The 20,458-nt window shown below is 41.0% G+C and overlaps 3 protein-coding genes, 1 long non-coding RNA gene and 1 pseudogene across 4 annotated transcripts in view; 4 read left to right on the top strand and 1 right to left on the bottom strand.

Annotated features, from left to right (window-relative positions):
* LOC149035376 (uncharacterized) overlaps positions 1 to 73 on the top strand; it is a 1,730-nt gene extending 1,657 nt beyond the window's left edge. The window contains exon 3 of the long non-coding RNA XR_016182420.1: positions 1 to 73. This exon is cut by the window's left edge and continues 656 nt beyond it. This is a non-coding gene — a long non-coding RNA (uncharacterized LOC149035376).
* An 897-nt stretch (positions 74 to 970) lies between these two features.
* Positions 971 to 7,327, top strand: LOC149035377 (uncharacterized). Its single transcript, XM_089191270.1, has one exon. It carries the CDS (start codon positions 971 to 973, stop codon positions 7,325 to 7,327), a length of 6,357 nt encoding a protein of 2,118 aa, XP_089047396.1.
* A 1,107-nt stretch (positions 7,328 to 8,434) lies between these two features.
* On the top strand, positions 8,435 to 9,050 carry LOC149035378 (uncharacterized; annotated as a pseudogene).
* An 8,048-nt stretch (positions 9,051 to 17,098) lies between these two features.
* Positions 17,099 to 17,770, bottom strand: LOC113671330 (uncharacterized). Its single transcript, XM_089191271.1, has one exon. It carries the CDS (start codon positions 17,768 to 17,770, stop codon positions 17,099 to 17,101), a length of 672 nt encoding a protein of 223 aa, XP_089047397.1.
* Positions 17,771 to 18,151: 381 nt separating this feature from the next.
* On the top strand, positions 18,152 to 19,657 carry LOC149035379 (uncharacterized). The gene has a single exon (XM_089191272.1). The coding sequence runs from the start codon at positions 18,152 to 18,154 to the stop codon at positions 19,655 to 19,657; it is 1,506 nt and encodes a 501-aa protein (XP_089047398.1).
* Positions 19,658 to 20,458: the final 801 nt, after the last annotated feature.

The raw sequence follows: 20,458 nt of genomic DNA on the forward strand, positions 1-20,458 counted from the left end.
ATCAGAGAATCCAGACTTCTGGTCATGTCTTTCATGTGTGTGTGCTTGTACAACAGGACCAAGAAGTTTCACAGATAGGTTAGTTCTTCAGTGCATAATTTAAGTGATAGTGTATGTATTACAGTTGTGGTGTACTGCAAGCTATACTCTGTAGTACAGTCTTTGGTACAAGAAAAGTGAAGAATTTTTAATTCCAAATTCATAGGGTTTCCAAAGAATTTTCATGGTGCTTGCATATTCCTAACAACCCCATGAAAACTAACTGGCAATTAACTTTCATGTGCCATGAAAAAACCATGTAGAGGCCATGAAAATTCAAGGAAAATTTTCATGGTCTATGAATTTTTAACATATTCACAGGATATTCATGGGTCATGATTTGCTGCAACCCATTAAAAACTAGTGAACTTTGACACCATGAAATTTTGGGCTTGAAATTCATGGGTTTCTCAGTACCTTTGAAAAGGCCATGAAATGCCATTTTCATGGGTATTTCATGGCTTCTAGGTCACTTTACTCAATACTTCATGGGTCGTGAATATGGAAATTTTCACAGGTTTTTCATGGGATTTTTCAGGTCTTTTTCATGGCACTGAGACCATGAAAATGTCATTGATTTAACCATGAAAATCCTGTGAAAAATCTGTGAATTTACAATGAATTATTTCACAAGATTTTCATGGGTTTTGAGTTCATAGTGATGTGCTTTTATCGCTTGTTATTTTCGCCTTTATTTCTCGGATAAGGATCGTTTAACTAGTCTCACATCGAAGGAATAGAACATTACGGAAGCATTACGGATATTTCAGCAGTTTTCAAGGTTACGGATAGAGACACTTGCTTGTTTGTAAGGATTTCTTGTACGGTATTGTATTCGAACGGTGTGCTGAGCGTAGTTGATCGGATCGAATAAAACGTGGAATTGACATCGAATTGACGGCTGTTACAGTTTGACCTACAAACGAATCACATGGTAGGAGACAAGGAAGAAGATTTACAAGGGAAAACGGAGTTCCCTGATGAAGAGAAGCTTTGCACTTGGCACGAAGTCGATATGGATCTCGATACAATCTGCTCGTCACCTCGTGCGATATCGCTGCTGACCGGTTTATTGGCTCAAGAAACTCACATGGATGTGCGAAAACGGATTCCTACAGAAAAGGGTAGGCAATTTGAGATTCAAAAGTTGAAGGAAAATCGGAAAACTGCACTTGCTAATTTAACTAAGCAGATTAACTTAGTCTCACCTTTGTTAACGGATTTTGAGAACGAAAAACAAGTGCGTACGGAAGTTGTTCATTTAGATCAGCTATTTGTTAAAGTGCAAGAAGCACATGACGCATATCTCAAGGCCTTAGATGATGATGATGAAATTAAATTAGCTCTTGAATGGTTTGGCACTCGTGATAAGGATGTGCTCCAGCTAAAGCAAAGGATTATTGGCTTTTTGGATGATGCAGATAAGCTACGTGGCGGTTTACGTGATACACACTCAGTGAAATCTAAGTCATCTCGTCGCTCAAGGCACTCCCTTTCCTCGGCAACATCTGCTAGGTTAAAGTTAATTGAAGCGAAAGCTAAAGCTGCAGCGTTAGAGGTTAAGGCATCATTTCTAAAAGAGAAACAAGCATTAAAAATGGCTACTGAAGAGCTTGAACTTAGGCAGCAAATCGCAGAGGCAAAGGCAGAAGAAAAAACTTATGAGAAATTTGAGAAGGAACAAAATATTGACGGAATGAATGAAAACTTGGAAGATGTTGAGGTTAAACTCACTTCTACTACCATCTCACCTGGGGTACAATCTAACGATCAGGCTACACTAAGGGTGCCTTCTGTGAAGTTCCAAAGTTCAGCTATTGTTGGTTCAACGACCACTCCTGTAACCACCCCAGCTTTAGTCAGTGCTGCTTGTATGAACCCAACTGCCCGACCCTTTGTTCCAAAGAGTGTTCCCATTAAGGAAGAAGAGTATAAGGACAAGTACGAAACCCCCACTGATTATAAGCCACCACATGTTAAAAGGGAATGTACGTGCAGTTTCGGAAAGGATTCAAGCTCTGTGGACGGTACAGGGTTAGATCAAAACTATCTTGACATTCAAAGGAAGCAGGCTGAACTTTCAAAAATGATTATTACCCAACAGGCTAGGAGTCTCCTACCTAGTCACAAGCCACCTACGTTTTCGGGAGATGTTATGTCATACCCAGCATTCATAACAGCCTTTGAAACTCTCATAGAATCTAAGGTAGATGATTCTAATGAGCGCTTGTACTACTTGGATCAATACACTAGTGGAAAGGCCAAGGAACTGATAAAGGGTTGTTTACAAATGAAAGGCGAAGATTCGTACAAGGAGGCTAGACGGCTTTTGAAGAAACATTTTGGTGACCCGTACAAGATTGCAAGTGCATACATCGCCAAGCTGTCGAGCTGGCCCGCTGTTAAGCCTAACGACGGAACAGGGTTACAAGAATTTTCTATTGTCCTTGAGCAAGCAAGGAACGCCATGACAGGCATGCAATACATGAACGACTTGAACACGGCCAATGTTATGCGCCAGTTATGGGAAAGGCTGCCGCGATATCTACGTAGTAAGTGGACTGAAAGAGTTAGCAGGATTAGGAGTGTCAAGGGACAGACAGCTAGCTTTAATGACTTTTGCCAATTTGTATCAGAGCAAGCCGATTTAGCGACAGACCCAATCTATTCTGAGGAAGGCATAAGTAAACCGATGAACGCAGTTGACAAGTACCATAAACAGAACGAACGCAAACCCAAGAGAGGAAGGGGTACCAACTTTGCAACAGGCTTGGCAGGAAAGAATGCAGGTGGAGGAAATTCTCACCCCATCAGCTGTACATTGTGCTCTAAGGCGCATCATCTGGACGAATGTGCTGAGTTTCTTAAAAAACCGCTAGTGGAGCAGAGAAACTTTATCAAACAGAAAGGCTTATGCTTCGGTTGCTATAGTTGTGAACACATTGCTAAGCTTTGCAAAAGTAAAAGAACCTGTCAGATCTGCAATAAGAAACACCCAACGTCACTCCATGATTACAGTTGGAAATCAGAAGAGGCGAAAATGGAAAGTGGAAACGGCCAACATGAGAAATCGGAAGCCAGTAAAAAGAAAACGGAAGAGCGAGTCGTTAACGTGTGTACTGCAATTTGCAATGTGACAGATGCCGGTGATGTACCAGTTGCTATGGGTATTATCCCAGTATGGTTGTACCACAAGGACAATCCAAACAATAAGATATGTGTTTACGCCCTCCTTGATAATGCCAGTGGTGGAACATTCATTAAGGAAGACTCGTTAAGAAGGCTTGGTGTTAAAGGAAGTGAAACCAAACTTTTGCTCACTACTATGCATGGTACCCAAGAAGTCAATACTAAAGCGGTAGATGGGCTAATGGCTTCCCACTTTCAAGAAAACGACGTTATCGTACCCCTACCGAGAACCTACGTCAGACAACGGATTCCAGCAGATCGTGATGAGATTCCTCGTCCCGAAGAGCTGCAAGGATGGTCACATTTGCAGATGGTTAGGAAACACGTACCTCCTTACATGGAAGACGTAGAAATAGGACTCCTGATCGGACTAAATTGCCCTAGTGCAGTGCGACCAAGAGACATTGTTTGCGGGAATGAGAATGAACCCTATGCAGTAAGATCACTACTAGGATGGCACGTAAACGGTCCTGTTAACCAAAAGAGCAGTAAACAAGTACATTGTAACCGTATTCAGATTCTTAAGAGCAACACAGAGGATAACGTGAATGGGTACATCATTGCTAAGACAGAGATTAAGGAGTGGCTAACCCCTCAAGTGGTTTCCCGAATGTTTGAGGTGGACTTTGCTGAAAGGGAGCACGGAGTCGCATTATCAAGAGAAGACCGTCAGTTCCTGAAGATTGTAGAAGATGGAATCCATCATAGAGATGACATGCATTACGAGATGCCTCTGCCCTTTAGAGAAAAGAATGTACAGCTACCCAATAACCGTCCTCAAGCAGAGCAACGCCTGCACGGCCTTAAGAAGAGACTCCAAGGCGACGCAAGGTATCGTGCTGACTACGTCAGATTCATGACTGAAATCATAGAGAAGGGATATGCTCGAAAGGTCAAGGTTGAAGAGCTACCCCATCAAGAAGGAAAGGCCTGGTACTTACCTCACCACGGGGTTTACCACCCCAAAAAACCAGGCAGCATACGCGTAGTATTTGACTGTTCAGCTCGTTACCAGGGTGAATCGCTGAATGGCCACCTATTGCAAGGGCCCGATCTAACAAACAAGCTCACTGGGGTGCTCACAAGATTCAGAGAGGAGAAGGTAGCCTTCATGGCTGACATAGAGAAAATGTTTTTCCAAGTCAAGGTTCCAAGGGAAGATCAGAACTTCCTTCGCTTCTTATGGTGGCCAAATGGAGATTTAACCCAAGAGCCTCAAGAGTACCGCATGACAGTGCACCTCTTTGGAGCTGGTTCATCTCCAGGGTGTTCTAACTTCGCCTTGAAACGTACAGCCGAAGACGGTGAAAGAGAGTTTGGTGCAAAAGCTGCCGAAACATTAAGGAAGAACTTTTACGTCGATGATGCTCTGAGTTTGGTACCGACAGAGAAGGACGCTGTAGAACTAGTACAAGCTGTTAAAGAGATGTGTGCAAAGGGAGGGTTCAAACTAACGAAATTTGTCAGCAACAGTAGAAAGGTGATGATGTCAGTACCTGCTGAAGACAGAGCTAAGGAGATCAAGGGCCTAGACCTAGGTAGTGACAAGTTACCAATAGAGAGAGCTTTGGGCGTAGAATGGTGCATTGAATCGGACACATTCAAATTCAGAATAGAGTTGAAGGACAAGCCGTGCACCCGTAGGGGTATACTGGCAACTATAAGCTCGATCTTTGATCCTCTAGGGCTGATTGCGCCCGTCGTCCTTGTTGGAAAGCAGATACTTCAAGAGATCTGTCACGGAAAAGACTGGGACGAGTCAATCGAGGGAGAAGTTCTTGCCAAATGGGGAAGATGGAGAAGTCAGTTACCGCTATTAGAGCAGCTGAACATCCCAAGAAACTTTCAGCCTCCTGATTTTGGAAACATTGCCACTGCTCAGCTACATAATATGTCAGATGCGTCTCAAGTCGGGTACGGACAATGTTCTTATCTCAGACTGGTTGATGAAAACGGAAGAATTCATTGTTCTCTTGTTATGGGGAAAGCTCGTGTTGCACCGTTGAAGACAGTCACAATTCCAAGACTTGAACTAACTGCCGCTACCGTTTCAGTAAGGGTTGCAAGCATGCTAAAGGAAGAGTTAGACTATGGCGGACTCCAAGACTTCTACTGGACCGATAGTAAGGTTGTCCTCGGGTTCATCAACAATGAATCTCGAAGATTCCAAGTGTATGTTGCAAATAGAGTGCAATTCATCCGTGACCACACTTCACCAGACCAGTGGCGCTACGTGGAGTCTGGATCCAATCCAGCAGATGAAGCATCGAGGGGGATGAACGCTAAGGAGTTTATGCAAAGGTCGCAGTGGATTAAGAGCCCAGACTTCTTGTGGCAGACGGAAGATCACTGGCCTCAACAAGACTCATACGAAAAAGAGGTCGACCACAATTCTCCTGACGTTAAAGGGGTTACCGTTAACGCGACAGTGATTGAAGAGCATGAAAACATGTTAAGCAGATTCAAAGGATTCTCCAAGTGGCAAGTCCTAAAGGGCGCAGTTGCGCTTTGTATGGAATACAAACGACGTCTCAAGATGAGAGCCAGTAAAACAGACAAGAGACCTGTAACTGTTGACGGTCCTCAAGTTAATGGACGAAGCCGTGAATGTGAAGGTTGCCCGGCTACTTCCTTTATGGTCAGAGACCTTGAACAAGCAGAAACAGAAATTCTCAAGCTGGTGCAAGCGAATTATTTCGATAAAGAAATCAAGATTCTGAAAGATTTCCAAACCCAGACCGGAAGTGTGCCTAAAGATCGTCATCATGATAAGGAAAGGAAAGCAGTTTTGAAGAAAAGTAGCAGCCTTAACGCCCTTGACCCATACCTGGATGCCAGTGGAATGTTGAGAGTCGGAGGACGGATAAAGAAGGCTAACCTCTCAGACAGTCTTAAGAACCCTGTCATCTTACCGAAGGCTGGTCATATTACAGAGCTGGTCCTCCGTCACGCCCATGAGAAAACTCACCACAGCGGAAGAGGTCTCACCTTAAACGAACTTCGTTCGAGTGGTTACTGGATTATCAATGGAAATGCTGCGGTCAGACACTTCATATCAAAGTGCGTCACGTGTCGACATCTCCGTGGTACCTTTGGAGAACAGAAAATGGCCAACCTCCCAAGTTCCCGTGTTGAACCCGCGCCACAGTTTTCATACTGTGCAGTGGACTACTTTGGTCCGTGGTATGTCAAAGAAGGCAGGAAAGAAGTTAAAAGGTACGGAGCCCTATTTACTTGTTTGGCCAGTCGTGTGGTACATATCGAAGTAGCCCACTCCATGGAAACAGATTCATTCTTACAAGCATTACGGCGCTTTACCTGTCGTAGAGGACCCATAAGAGAACTTCGCAGTGACCAAGGGACTAATTTTGTTGGGGCCGAAAACGAGTTAAAGGCAGCACTTCGAGAAATGGATGATGAGAAAATCAAGGCAGAGTTGCTTAAGGAGAACATTGATTGGATCAGAAATCCTGCTACTGCAAGTAATTTCGGAGGCGTTTGGGAACGACAAATTCGATCCGTGCGGAACATCATGGCAGCACTTATGAAACAGCATGGTCACAGCTTAAACGACGAATCGTTGCGAACTTTGTTATGTGAAGCTGAAGCTGTTGTCAACAGTCGTCCTCTGACTACCGAGACCTTAAGTGATCCACTCTCACCGTTGCCACTATCACCAAGTACCCTTCTCACTGGTAAAACCAAGCTCATTCTCCTCCCTCCAGGAAAGTTTCAACGAGAAGATACTTACTGCAAACGTCGCTGGAGGCGCGTACAGCATATTGCTAACGAATTCTGGAATAGATGGAGTAAAGAATATCTTCAGATCCTACAGTTGAGACAAAAGTGGACACACAAGAGAAGAAACTTCACGGAAGGCGACATTGTTCTATTAAAGGACAACAATTCTTGTAGGAATAAGTGGCCTATGGCTAAAGTGCTTACCACACGTCGTGATGATGAAGGCCAAGTCAGATCGGTGACTATTCAAACCGGAACTGGATCAGTATTGGATCGACCAGTCAATAAACTTGTGCTGTTGCTAGAGTCACCTAAGGATAGACTGGGAATCCCCGACGAGGAGCCTGAGGAACTGTGATGTTACAGAAACAGGATATCTAGAACGCTTAGCAATTCTAGTATTCTAAACGAGTTAGAGTAAGATTTGTTTTGGTTAAAATGACAAACATTTTAGGGGAGCCATGTAAATGCTAGGTGTCCTGTGCACTAGGCCCAGTCTGCGCCGAGGTGTTGTCATTCGACACTAGGTCAAACCTCGGCATACATGTGCTTTTATCGCTTGTTATTTTCGCCTTTATTTCTCCGATAAGGATCATTTAACTAGTCTCACATCGAAGGAATAGAACATTACAGAAGCATTACGGATATTTCAGCAGTTTTCAAGGTTACGGATAGAGACACTTGCTTGTTTGTAAGGATTTCTTGTACGGTATTGTATTCGAACGGTGTGCTGAGCGTAGTTGATCGGATCGAATAAAACGTGGAATTGACATTGAATTGACGGCTGTTACACTAGCGTATGGCTTGCCTAAATATCTCCTACAAAAGCTTCAGTATGTTCAAAACGCTGCCGCGCGCCTTATTACTGGTATACAGAAACACGACCACATAACCCCTATCCTGATGGATCTGCACTGGCTCCCTGTTAATCAGCGCATTCAATTCAAGATTCTTCTTTTCACATTTAAATCTCTAAACGGCCTTGCCCCTGTCTACATTGATGAAATGATCCAACGTTATGTACCAAATAGAAAGCTTCATTCGTCTTCTGCATTTCTTTTACAGTAGCTGCTCCCTTTTTATGGAACTCCTTACCTTTAGAAGTCAAGTCTTCGCCCAGTTTGAATATTTTTAAATCTAAACTGAAAACACACCTTTTTAAATGTGCTTTTAATCTAAATTAGATAACTTAATCTTTTGTTTTTATATTTCTAAGTCATACTGTAATACAATGGATGTAAAGTGCTTAGAATGTATGCGGATAAGCGCTATATAAGTGTTAAATGTTAAATGTTAAAATGTCAACGCCATGAGTCCTAACACCCCAGCAATCATGGTGGCAGTGGAAGAAGAACCCAGCATAAGCCAAATCTGGCAAGTTCTAATTAAGATGCAAGCTGACGTTACGAAGATTTTAAGTGACAATCAGGAACTAAGAAAAGACGTTGAAAGTTTGAAGACCTCGATGCAATGTCATGCTACAGAAGTAGATGCACTTAAGACGTAAAATGGGAAACTAGTTCAATCAAACTGTGCTTTACAAAGTGAACTAAATGAGCTAGGAAGGAGAGTGCAGGCCCTCGAATATGAGCACAATGCTCTTGAGCAATACACGCGTAAATTTAATGCCGAAATTCACAGCGTTCTGGAACACGAAGGTCAAAAACCTGCAGGACATTGTTATGAAAATAGGCCTAAAGATGTCGGTAGATGTAACAACCCAAGATATCGACATTGTACATCGATTGTTCCGAAATTCGCAAGCCATAAAACCCATAATAGTTCGTTTCACTTTATATAAGAAGAGACGAGAATTCTACAAAGGCAGATTCCATTTGAAAGAAACGAATATTACGGAGATCACTGGAATTGCACAAGGTTATGCGGATGGAAGGATCTTTGTCAACAAGAACCTTACACAGTATAGACAAGAAGTCCTGGCCAAGGCAAGGAAAATGAAGAAAGCGAATAAGATCTTCCGGGTTTGGACTGTAGATGGAAAAATTTTTGTCCAGAAAACCGAGGATTCCAGACCAGTTAGAATCAGCGAAATCTGGCAATTGGATGACCCAGCTACCTGATGTTTATACTATGACTGACTGCTTCATATCCTTTTATATCTCACCAGCCTTTGGTGCAAGCAAATACGAACAGACCTAGATATATTGAATCTAATGGTTAATAGCTTATTAATATTTCCTGAAGATTAACAGGTATTCAAGAGGGTTTGTACCAAATGCATCATTTAATCATTATCAGTTATTTATTAAATTAGATGACCAGTTTCAGGAGGCAAATCCACCATTATTATGCTTGTTCGATTGCTCGTCAAACCTATTTTGTTTACTTACTTTCATATTGTCAATTGACCTCAAGTTGGAATACTGGCACATGTCCTTACCCCTGAATCCAGAGTACTCATGACCTTTGCAACCCCCTATGGAAGGTACAGATGGATTTGTTTGCCCTTCAGTCTCTCCACCTTATTTTAGATATTCTAGAAACACCTAACTCATGCTCTGGAAAACCTACCTAGTGTTCTGGGTATTGTGGACAACATCCTCATCTATGTCACTAGAGAAACCAATAAACAAGCAACTGCGAACCACAGCAGGAGTTTACAAGATCTCCTTCAAAGGTGGAAGGACCACAGCATTGTTGCTAACCCAGACAAGATGAGGATGAGGATGTGGAAAGTAGATTTCATGAGACATCTCCTGACAAACAAGGGCCTGAAGCCTGATCCTGCTAAAGTGGAGGCAATCACAAAGAGTCCCAAGCCACAAGACGTGGAAGGCATTCAGCGCCTTAATGGATCCACCAATTATCTAGCCAAGTTCCTTCCAAAACTGTCTGAATTCATGGAACCGATTTGTCGCCTGACTTAGAAGGATACTTCATGGAACTGATTCCTCAGAACAAGACCAGGCAATAGCAAATGTGCAGTGGCTAGTAACCAAGGCCCCTGTTCTATGTTTCTATGATCCCTCAAAGAACCTTACCATACAGTGTGGTGCCAGCCAGAGTGGCCTTGGCACAGCGATGCTTCAGAATGGCAGGCCTATGGAGCATGTAAGTCGTTCCTTCACTGCTACAGAAACATGGTATGCTCAAATATAGAAGGAGATGCTGGCAATTGTCTTCGTTCTTGAGCATTTAAACCAGTACACATTTGGTTGACATGAATACATCAAAAGAGACCACAAGCCACCAGAAATGATTCTACAGAAACCACTCAGCCGAGCACCTCAATGTCTCCAGTTAATGATGATGATGCTACAGAAATACAATGTAACCATGCACTATAAGCACAGCAAAAACATGCACTTGGCCAACATGCTTTCAAGGGTGTACCTGCCCCCGCAAAGGCAGAGAAGTAGACAACATTGAATCAGTCAAAATGGTCCGTTATCTGCCCATATCTGACCAGCGACTATACAAAATAAGAGCAGAGACCCGGAAGGACCAGTTTCTGCGAGAGTTGTCAGAGGCTATTCTTGTAGGATGGCCTGATAACAAGGAAGATGCTCCAGCACTGACACACTCTTACTTCAGCATGTGCGATGAACTAACCACACAAGATGGCCTGGTCTTCAAATTCCATCATGATATCTAAAAGCCTTCATGCAGATATGAAGCTGAAGATTCACTCATCCCACCTCCGAATATAGACATGTTTCAGGTGTGCATGCAAATGTATTATTGGCCAGGCATGTCTGCAGAAATGAAAGAGCACATATCCACATGTGAAACGTGTAGAAAACTCAAGAGCATGACACAAAGGAGACAAAGGAGACACTGATGTCCCAGGAAGTCCCATCTCGTCCTTGGAAAGAGGACCCCATTTTCTGGGGTAAAGATAGCTAAGTGCACGCTAAAGAATTCAATCAGGGCTGGAACCAACCCATACCTTGTCATAGTCAACTATAGAAACACGCCCATGCAAGGAATGATAACCAGCCCAGCACAACGTCTGATGAGCCAGAGGACCAAGACTCTCCTTCCTACAATTCAGAGCCTACTACTGCCCAAGACTACAAACCTGGAAAGTGAAAAGAGAAAGCTGCAACAGCACCAGCAGGCCCAAGCCAAATAGTACAACTGGTCAGCAAAGGATCTACCCAGTCTGTCCCAAGGTGACGTTGTTAGGATGAAGCCATTCAAGCTTGGTGAAGGGCCAAGTCACGGCAAGGCTTGTCCAATCATACACCATTGAGACAAACAGCGGAGCAGTCTACTGCAGAAACTGACAGCATCTGCAAAAACATCTGAACCACCCGTTGAACCCACCACCACAGAGCCAGAACTGAATATAGCCAGTGCAGATGAAAAGGCAACTAAAACCTACCTACCGACCGTTGATCAGAGTAGTGCCCCTCATAAATCCCACCCTGAAGTGGTGACTGTCCCGGAACAGTGTTGAAGGTCAGAGTGAGTCAGGAAGAGTCCAGTATACCTCAAGGACTATGTCTGTGACTAGACTTTATATCTTTTGTTGCCATTATCATGGTGATTATTGCTTATCATTTATTGATCCTTGTATGTTCAACTGATCAGCTGATAGATTTGTCGTATGGACCCATTGATTCTGAACTAAAGTAACATTAACATTTTTTGTTTTTTTTTATTATTTTTCAAAAAGGAGAATGTTATAATATGCACTTGATTTCTATCAATAACTAGCTAGCCTAAGATCGAGTTACATCTGTATGTCTTATCACCATGTGTGTTAATGAAATAGTTGATTAAACCGATCTTGAAACACATATACAAACATTTACTCAACCCAATTGTTTTAAGGACTGTATGTGGATCAAGTGTATTCCAAAAGACTTACAGTGAAATTAAAAATTATAAGAAAAAAAGCGAGCTACATCGTTTTTAAAAAAGTATTGGTTGATTTACGATCCTTCATGAGAGGCAAATCATACGACAATAAAGACGACTTAACTCAGTTGAGGGTTCTTGATGATATCCTTTAGTTTACAAATGGGATAAGGAGCATTCACAAAAATTTATTCCTGTACGATCTCCTTTATTCTATCTCCATTTATTGAATTAACATCATTTCAATATTGTTTATAAAATCTGAACGTTTTTTCTATTAAGTTACTGGAATGTCTTTATAAGGCAACCCCATAAGTTTAAACACCTAACCCAAAACAAATCTTATATTAATCATTTGCTTACGGTTTTTATTAATTTGAGGAATGACAGTCTCTATTTCAGCAAAATTTCTCTTTATCCTATTCTTATTGTCAACCTATGCATTTATATTAAATTCACAGATCCATAAGGACATTCTCAATATGATACTTTCTATGGTAGACTAATTTACATACAATCCTGAAGCGATTATTGTAATAATCAACAAATTCAATTGCCTCTCCATACCTATTAACCTTACCACAATTCTCACAAAAATGCATCATCAACATTTTCTTCTCTAATCATCACACAACATGGTTCATTTTTCACCACTCATTCTTGTCATTACTTATCACAAAAAGGACAAATTATATTTCCCAAATTTTTGAATGTGTCATGAATTTCAAAATCACAAACCATTCGATATCATTATATAATATTTACTTTTAATTAAAAACCGCATAATTATTTGTATGTCAATTTCTGTGAATAAAACTACCTTCCATTTCTCAGAATTCTTTCTCTTTCATACCAACCCTTGTCATGACATAATTCCATGAAATTATCTCCATCATATGGAAAGTAGTAAAGAGTTGGTGAGTTTGAGCTCATTTTGATGAAATGAGCTCGAACCACCAACTCTTATACTACTTATAAGAAACTACCAAAGGGAAAAAAGAGAGAAGAGGAAGAAGCAGAGGCCAAAGTTAGAGGCAAGAGAGGAAGGGAAGATTGCTTCCTTTTAGTAAGCCTAAACCAGACAAGTTATCCAGTGACAGTCAATATATTCCATTGTAAACTCAGAACTTTAAATGCTTACTTCAGGATATCTTTGACCTATACTTGCTTTGAAACCTGTAACCTCTTCATTTTTTTCTTAAAATTACAAGAGATTATGGTCATGGCATGCATCTACCATAAATCAAGCACAACTCATTAGAGAATACTGTAGTTCCAAATTCCCTTACCAGCACAAGAGGTATTTAAATGATTAATATTATTAGCTGCCTTTTAAATTTTAAGAACCAATATAAGATACTGTATATTTTTACTAGTATTATTTACGGTTAATCTACATAACTGCGATGTCTTAATTATCTTTTTATATCAAGTAGTTACTAACTATGCAGGGCCCTTAGTCATAGTGCTGAAGGGGCCACCCTGTCTATGTAAAAATGACATCAGTTAGAGTCTACCTTATCTCCCAAGTCAATAGCAGGATGCTCTGCCACCAAACTAGGAATGCAATTTATAGTTAATCATTTCAAGTAGCTCTTGGTACATAATTAAGAGAATTTCAGTATAAAGTGTGAAATAGACATCTGGCATCCAGTAGCTTTCTGTGATAAATAAGAAAAGTAGACTCGCCTAAGGGTTTTTTCTGTGAAACTAGAACTTACATATACTTTCCACTAACACTAGGTTTTGTCAATTTCAGAGACTTTCTGAGAAAATTTTGGTTTGAATCTCTAACTATCCTATCATAGATCTACAATTCCACCTTGAATATTCAGGCTCTTTTTTCAGTGATGGATTGTAGAAATCCAGGAGTCAGTTGAAATAGGTGAATTTCACTACATTGTGTCAAAACGAAATCCAGCAGAAGCTCTCACTAGAGGAATTAAGCCTAGTGAACTTGAAGATTGGATGTCGCATCCATCCTTCTAAGGTTGCCAGAATCTGAACAGCTAGAGTTTTAAAAGGAGATCAAAGATCTCAGCAAGAGCGGAAAGACCCTGAAAAATTTAAATATTGCAAAGAAAGCATCAAGCAAGTTAACGTAGGAGATGATGAAGAAAAGGAATTTCATGCAAATGCAGTTTCCCAAAAGAAGCAAGCCATAAACCTATTTTCTCCTACCTGCCTAAATGTTGTTCAGCAATTACTAAAATCCAAAAAGTTCTTGCTGTTGTTAATCGCTTCATTAAAGCTGGTAGATGATGAGATCTATCCAAAGGACCACTGACTCTAAAAGAAATTAAAGGACAAGGAGAAGCAACTTATCATTTGAAGTCAGCTGCACCTTGATGTATTACTTGATGAGCTGAAAGCCTGCAGTGGGTATCAGCTCAACCAGAAGATGCCTATGAAGGCACCCCTGCATCTGTGGGAGTGGGCAAGTACATCTTAGCAGTGCATACCAGTACATATCGACTATGTCAATCCATTCCAAAAGTTGATGTTCTTTATAGATGTTGCTGCACACAGCGAGTGGCTGTAGGGGATTCTCATCAGTACCATCACTTGAAGTACAACCATCAAAGTCCTATATGTTTTATTAGCCAGATTTAGAATTCCTAAGCAGATTGTTAGCAGCAATGGTCTGCAGTTTGTTTCTGATTTTTCTTTTTCTTGCTTTTTTTTTGTGGGGAAAAAAGTGAGGGTGCCCACAATACAAATTTCTTGTGTGTGTACAAATTGAAGACTTTATTGTGTACATGTGTAAGCTAAGGATTTCTTAAGGGTAATGCTCCATCAACTGTTTCATTTATGTGTTGCATAAAACTAAATTCACATTTTTCGAGCCTAATTGAAACCTTAATTGTGCTTGAAATATTTTTTAGGGGAAGATGCTTGTTTTCTAACAGATTCTGCAAACATTGTAAAAATGCAGAATGAATGCCTGTGTAGTCAAAGGAAACTTGATTCTAAAACAAAAAAATTCGAAATTGCAAATCCATCTTTTGGAACAAAAGGTGAATGCTATCAACACCTTTACAACTGCATTAAATGCAAATGTTGTAGTTGCTGATAATGATACTTTTCAGATGGGGAATAGTGTGAGGAGTCCTCCAAAAAAACTGTTTTGAGCAAATGTTCAACAGTTTTTGTATAATGATCATTGAACAATTATGTCCTCACAATGCATTTTGACTTAGTGCCTTAAATACACTTAGAAAACATGGGTATAACACTAACCAACTTATTTGATTTCATCTTCACCAGGAGGTGAGAGGAAAGGATGGTTTGCAAAAAAAGATCAAATTCTGAAACTTGCTAAAGAAAATTCTGGATGTGCTACATGAAGCTTATGTGCTACTACATGATCAGCTCACAGCAAGAGATTGAAAAGACCCAGGAAATGTATTTGGTTCATCAGTAGAGATGGAAGATGAAGGTGTAAACATCTCAGATTGGGCAATGCTTGATTGTTTTGCACTCACCTGGAAGCTGTTTTGGGAGGGGACAGAAGAGACCTAATAGCAACTTAAGTGTTGCAGGATGATTTCGTTATCCATCCTATTGTCGTAGCTTGTGTGATTTATGATACTGGTCTAAGCAAGAATTAAAGGCATTTGCCAGTGTTCTGGCCCTCTTTGTAAGGGGAAAGGAACTAAGGAGAAGTGATGGGTAATGGGAATTTAAAATGGTGGGTCGATAGGTTACCATCAAGAGAAAGAACCAAACAAATGCAGAGTGAAAAAGAAAGTTGCAGTCTAAACATGAGTTAAAGGCATTCACCAGTTTTCAGCCTTGACCAGTGGCAATGGAAACCGAAATTTGTTACCCAGTCAATTCTTTCTTAAAACAATTATAAAAATTAAAATGTTAAACACCAAACAAATGAAAGAATAAGAAAAAGATAAACAGGTTTTAAATTTACATCAATCAAGCTACTTAAGGATTTCATCACTTTTAAGATCCTATTAAGTTAAAAAAATATCAAATTCATCAGACTTATTCTAATCAATGTGGTGTGCTTCTTAATTTTAGCTGTTTGAACTCAAGTATGTTTGTCTTGTTGGCAGACAGTTTATTTCCATTCTCAGCTGTCATTGATAACTAGCCTGGATCTTTTTTCTCTTTTAGTTTGACTTGTTTGCTCTTATTCCGCACGAATCAACTAAACTTTTAAGAGTTTGCCGTTGAACACTTTGAATGTTGGTGTCCAGCTTAGGTGGAGGCAAGTATGAGAGTATGAAAATGGAGGCAGGTATGAGAGGCACCAAAGTGAACAGGGTGTCCAACAGGAAGATGTACAGACTGCACTGTGTCCTCAAAATCTCGAGACCCCCAAAATTTATATTACTTACTTGGGGAGAGATGGAATTTTGACCAATTTTTTAATTTCTATTTGACTGCTATTACGATCTGTTCGTCACCGCTTGGCAGTCAATTTAATGACATTCAAATGAAGGTCAAGAATTGCTTAAGAATGGAGATATCTCTTGGATTGGAAAAGACATGAAATATTTAGTTCTCCTTTGACTCCTCGTGTGATCACATGTACATTTTGACCCACTGTAAGAATATGTAGTGAAGGCAAATTCACTGTAATGAAGCTAGCTTAAACACGAGACCAATACCACAAAGTAGAAGAGCCTTCATCCTTGTACTGTGTACAGAAATGAATTTCAACCATACCAGTAGGCTGTATAGAGCAACGACTGTTGACTTTGACAACATTGTGCCTGTGGGAATGGTATCAACCACAGCACTGACCGTTTGACCAGGATGCAATGCATTGCTCTTTCTCTCGCAGCCAGATTCCTACTGCTGAGAACACTAGAAATGCCCTTACTATTCCAGCTACGAAAATTTTGCAAATCAGAACTCACTATCAACAAACTTTCCTTCCTCAGTTTAATTTCTTTATTTTTCACATCAGAGAAGGCCCAGTTCAACACTAACCAAAAAGGTCTCTGGATTTCCCAACCAACGTGAATTTCTTTGGTGCATGGAAGGTTTTCAAATAATGGTGGTTTTGACGAATTCAGAAGGCTCTCAACAAAATGAAAGGTACTCAAAGGAAGTTACGTTATTTTTTCACCCATTTCGGAGATATCAATCAGACTGAACTGTGTATGATCTTGTGTTTATTCTAGTTAGTCAGGACTTCTTTATCTCATTAGTGACGTACATAATGAACACTAATTATACGTACATAATTAGCCGTTAATGTACTGACTTCATTACACCCTCCCGGGCCAGCCATAAAATGCCGATCATAGATATTTACACTGTCAAAAAGTAATAGTATTTAAAGTTCATTAAGTTTAGAGAGTTCATTTATTTTTATTGCAGCTCGTTGAGCAGCAGCTCGTTGTGTTCGTTTTTGGCCTGTCGATCTAATTTCTTTACGGTTCTTGAATTTCTCTTCAGAGCCTTGTAGGTTATCTTCCTCGGCTAACACTTCAAGAGGGTAAAGTTTCTCGATAGGTCTTGAGATCCGGTTTCCTCTTGCTGTTCTTAGGGTGACAGAGCGCACCAACCCATCCTTCCCCTGATGTAGTTGAATGATGACTCCGAGTTTCCATTGATTTCGCGGTGTTTCGTCATGTATCAGAACAACCTTTCCTCGAGTCACTGGTTCCCCCGATATGTTTATGTTTTTTTGCGATGAATGTTGTTCCCTGAGACCAGTTAAGTATTCCCTTTGCCATTGTTTCCAGAAAGCTTGCATTATTTTCTGGTGGTACTTCACTCGTCTAGTTAGATCTTTAGCCGAATCTTCAGGGATGTAGTCAGAGTCTTCTTCTGTATCTGGCAGTGTCAGAAGCCTGTGTCCACAGAGGAAATGGGATGGGGTAAGGGGTGGACCGTCGTTGATGTCTGTATATGCATAAGTAAGTGGCCGACTGTTAAGTGTAGCTTCGATCTCTGTAAGTATGGTCTGTAATTCGATAGAATTCAGCGATGTGTTTCCAATCATTTTCTTTAGCCTTCTTTTGACTACTCCGATTAGTTGCTCATAAAAGCCACCCCACCAGGGGGCTCTTTTTGTGATAAATTTCCATTTGATGCCATGGTTAGTGAGAAACCTTTGAGACTCAGCTGCTTTTATCACTTGTGTTTTGAGGGCTTTTAGATCTTGTGAACCTGCTTTAAACGTTCTCGCGTTATCCGAAATTATGCATTCTGGAATTCCTCTTCTACTTGCAAATCTCTTGAAGGCTCTCAAAAATGCGCTGGCTGTTTGATCCTCTACCAATTCAAGATGTACTGCTCGTATTGCTGTACAGGTGAATAGGCAGATGTAGACTTTTCCGACTTCTTTGTGGGCATTACATCTGGTGTCGAGACCCTTGTAAAAATGTCCAAGGAAGAACTGAAACACCACAAGGCAGTCAGAGGGGCATACAAAGGACACTGTGACCAAGACATCAAATGCGCGGAGCAACTTCTGACTGATACCGATGCTACAAGCATCACAGAACTGAAAGCAATTGCAGAGCGACTTTCAAGACAATTGGACGAAATAAAAGCCATGGATTCTGCGATCTTGAGCGCCCTAGCAAAGGACGAAGAGATTGGTGAAGAGGCAGATCACGCATTAACATTCCAAGACGGCATCCATTACTGGATCCTGAAAATTAAAGAATTTGTGACCGACGAGTACCAGCCAGTGGGTACATTCCAAACTAAACCAGCAACTCAAGTCCACATCAACCTTCCAAAACTGCATATCCAACCATTTGACAGCAACCCACTCGAATGGCTAACGTTTTGGGATAGTTATAGTAGCGCAGTACACAACAATCACGAACTGAACAACATTGACAAAATGAACTATTTGAAAGGACTGATAACTTGCAACGCAGCGCGCGTGATTTCAGGCTTGCCAATGACGTCACAAAACTATGAAAAAGCCATTGAAATGCTAAAAGAATGTTTTGGAAGGAAACAAGTTCTAATCAACGCACATATGGAATCGCTTTCAAAAATCAGCGCACCCTCAACTGATGTGCAGCAACTACGAAAATTTTACGATAGCTGCGAGAGCAACATTCGCGCATTAGAAACGCTGGGAGTCCAGACAGATTCATATGGAAGTCTGTTAATTCCAATTCTGCTAAAGAAGTTACCGGAACAATTACGTTATACAATATTCAGAACAAATTATCAGGCAGATTGCTCCCTAAATGATTTACGAGCAGCGCTTTGTCATGAAATAGAAACAAGGGAAAAGAGTCAACCAACGCAAGAAAACGACACAAGCTCAGTCGTTGACGACGTGCTCGTACCCACAGTTGGTGCCTTACTCGCAAACACTCAACCGCGCCAAATACACAAGCCACCAAAAGGCTCCAATATGAATGGGAGATTTGAGCTAAAACCATGCATATATTGCGACGGTAAACACCGTCACATCAATTGCTCAAAAGTAAAATCAACAATGGAGAGAAAGACCATGTTGGCGCAGAAAAATAAATGCCTTAACTGCCTCCGATCAGGCCACACAAGATATCAATGTTGCTCAAAAGGAAGATGTCTAAATTGTAGGCTAAAACACCATACGTCGATCTGTGAACCAAGCGAGCCTAATCGAGATTCAAGCGAGAGAAACGAAAAACAAGAAGACCCACAAAACAGCAAAAATGTCACGTCTGCAATGACAACCTTAACAAGTACAACGACACATACAAATACACTAATGCAAGCTGCACTGGTCACAGCAAGCGGACCAGCTACGAGTTGCCAAGCACGCATCCTTATCGATACCGGATCGCAAAAGACATTCGTTACACAATACCTCAAGAATAAGCTACATTTGAAAGCTGTTCAGAACGAGATACTAGACGTAGCCACATTTGCTTGAACTAAAGACACTCCAAAATCCTACAAAGTCGTAACACTTACCTTAAATGCGGTAAATAAAGGCGTCACAATAACAGCCTTAGTCACGCCCATCATCTGCCCACCGCTCTCAAGCACCCAACAGGCGGAAATTCCTGTTGAATTCAAAACTCTCGCGTTCGCCGATAAGATGGTTGTGATCATACACAAAGAAAGTCACAGAGTAGTCATGGTGCACTTTTTATGGTCGGAGGCTTTGCTTTGAGTTCCATGGGTTATGAAACACTACAAACAGCTGGAGTGTCTGCAGAGGTGCATCTGCCGCTGGAAAAACAACCACCTTTGCGTGATGAAAAGGGTTGGTTCTCACAAAAGAAACCCACTCAAAGTGGAAACACAGATGACAGAACTCATGGAATAAAGGAGTGGAGTGCAAATAGGAAATTAGAGTTTCGAGGAATGATCGTTTAAGCCAGGTGTGGTTTAAATCTTGTTTTCACTATAGAGTCCTTAAGTGATGACGTCACGTTACTTAGCGACGAAAATTTTCGGCTCTAAACAAACCTCACCAATTCCAAGATGGCCTTGCTCACGATAAATTCACTGCTAAATTTCTTCGGAGAAGAGAAATCAATACAAAGAGGAGAAAATCACTACAAGTCAAGCCATGTAGAGAAGTTTTATTATCATGAGGGAGTTATTCGGGGTGAAGTTCAAGCCAGCATGAAGAAAAAAGTCTACAAAGTCACGGTAAGGCAGACATTAGATATTCTAACACGTGTGCATAGCGATCTTAAGCTCATGTTCGTTTTTCTGAAGTAGT

Source organism: Pocillopora damicornis, chromosome 13 (genome assembly GCF_964200805.1).
Source record: "Pocillopora damicornis chromosome 13, jaPocDami1.2, whole genome shotgun sequence".
Classification (NCBI taxonomy): Eukaryota; Metazoa; Cnidaria; class Anthozoa; order Scleractinia; family Pocilloporidae; genus Pocillopora; species Pocillopora damicornis.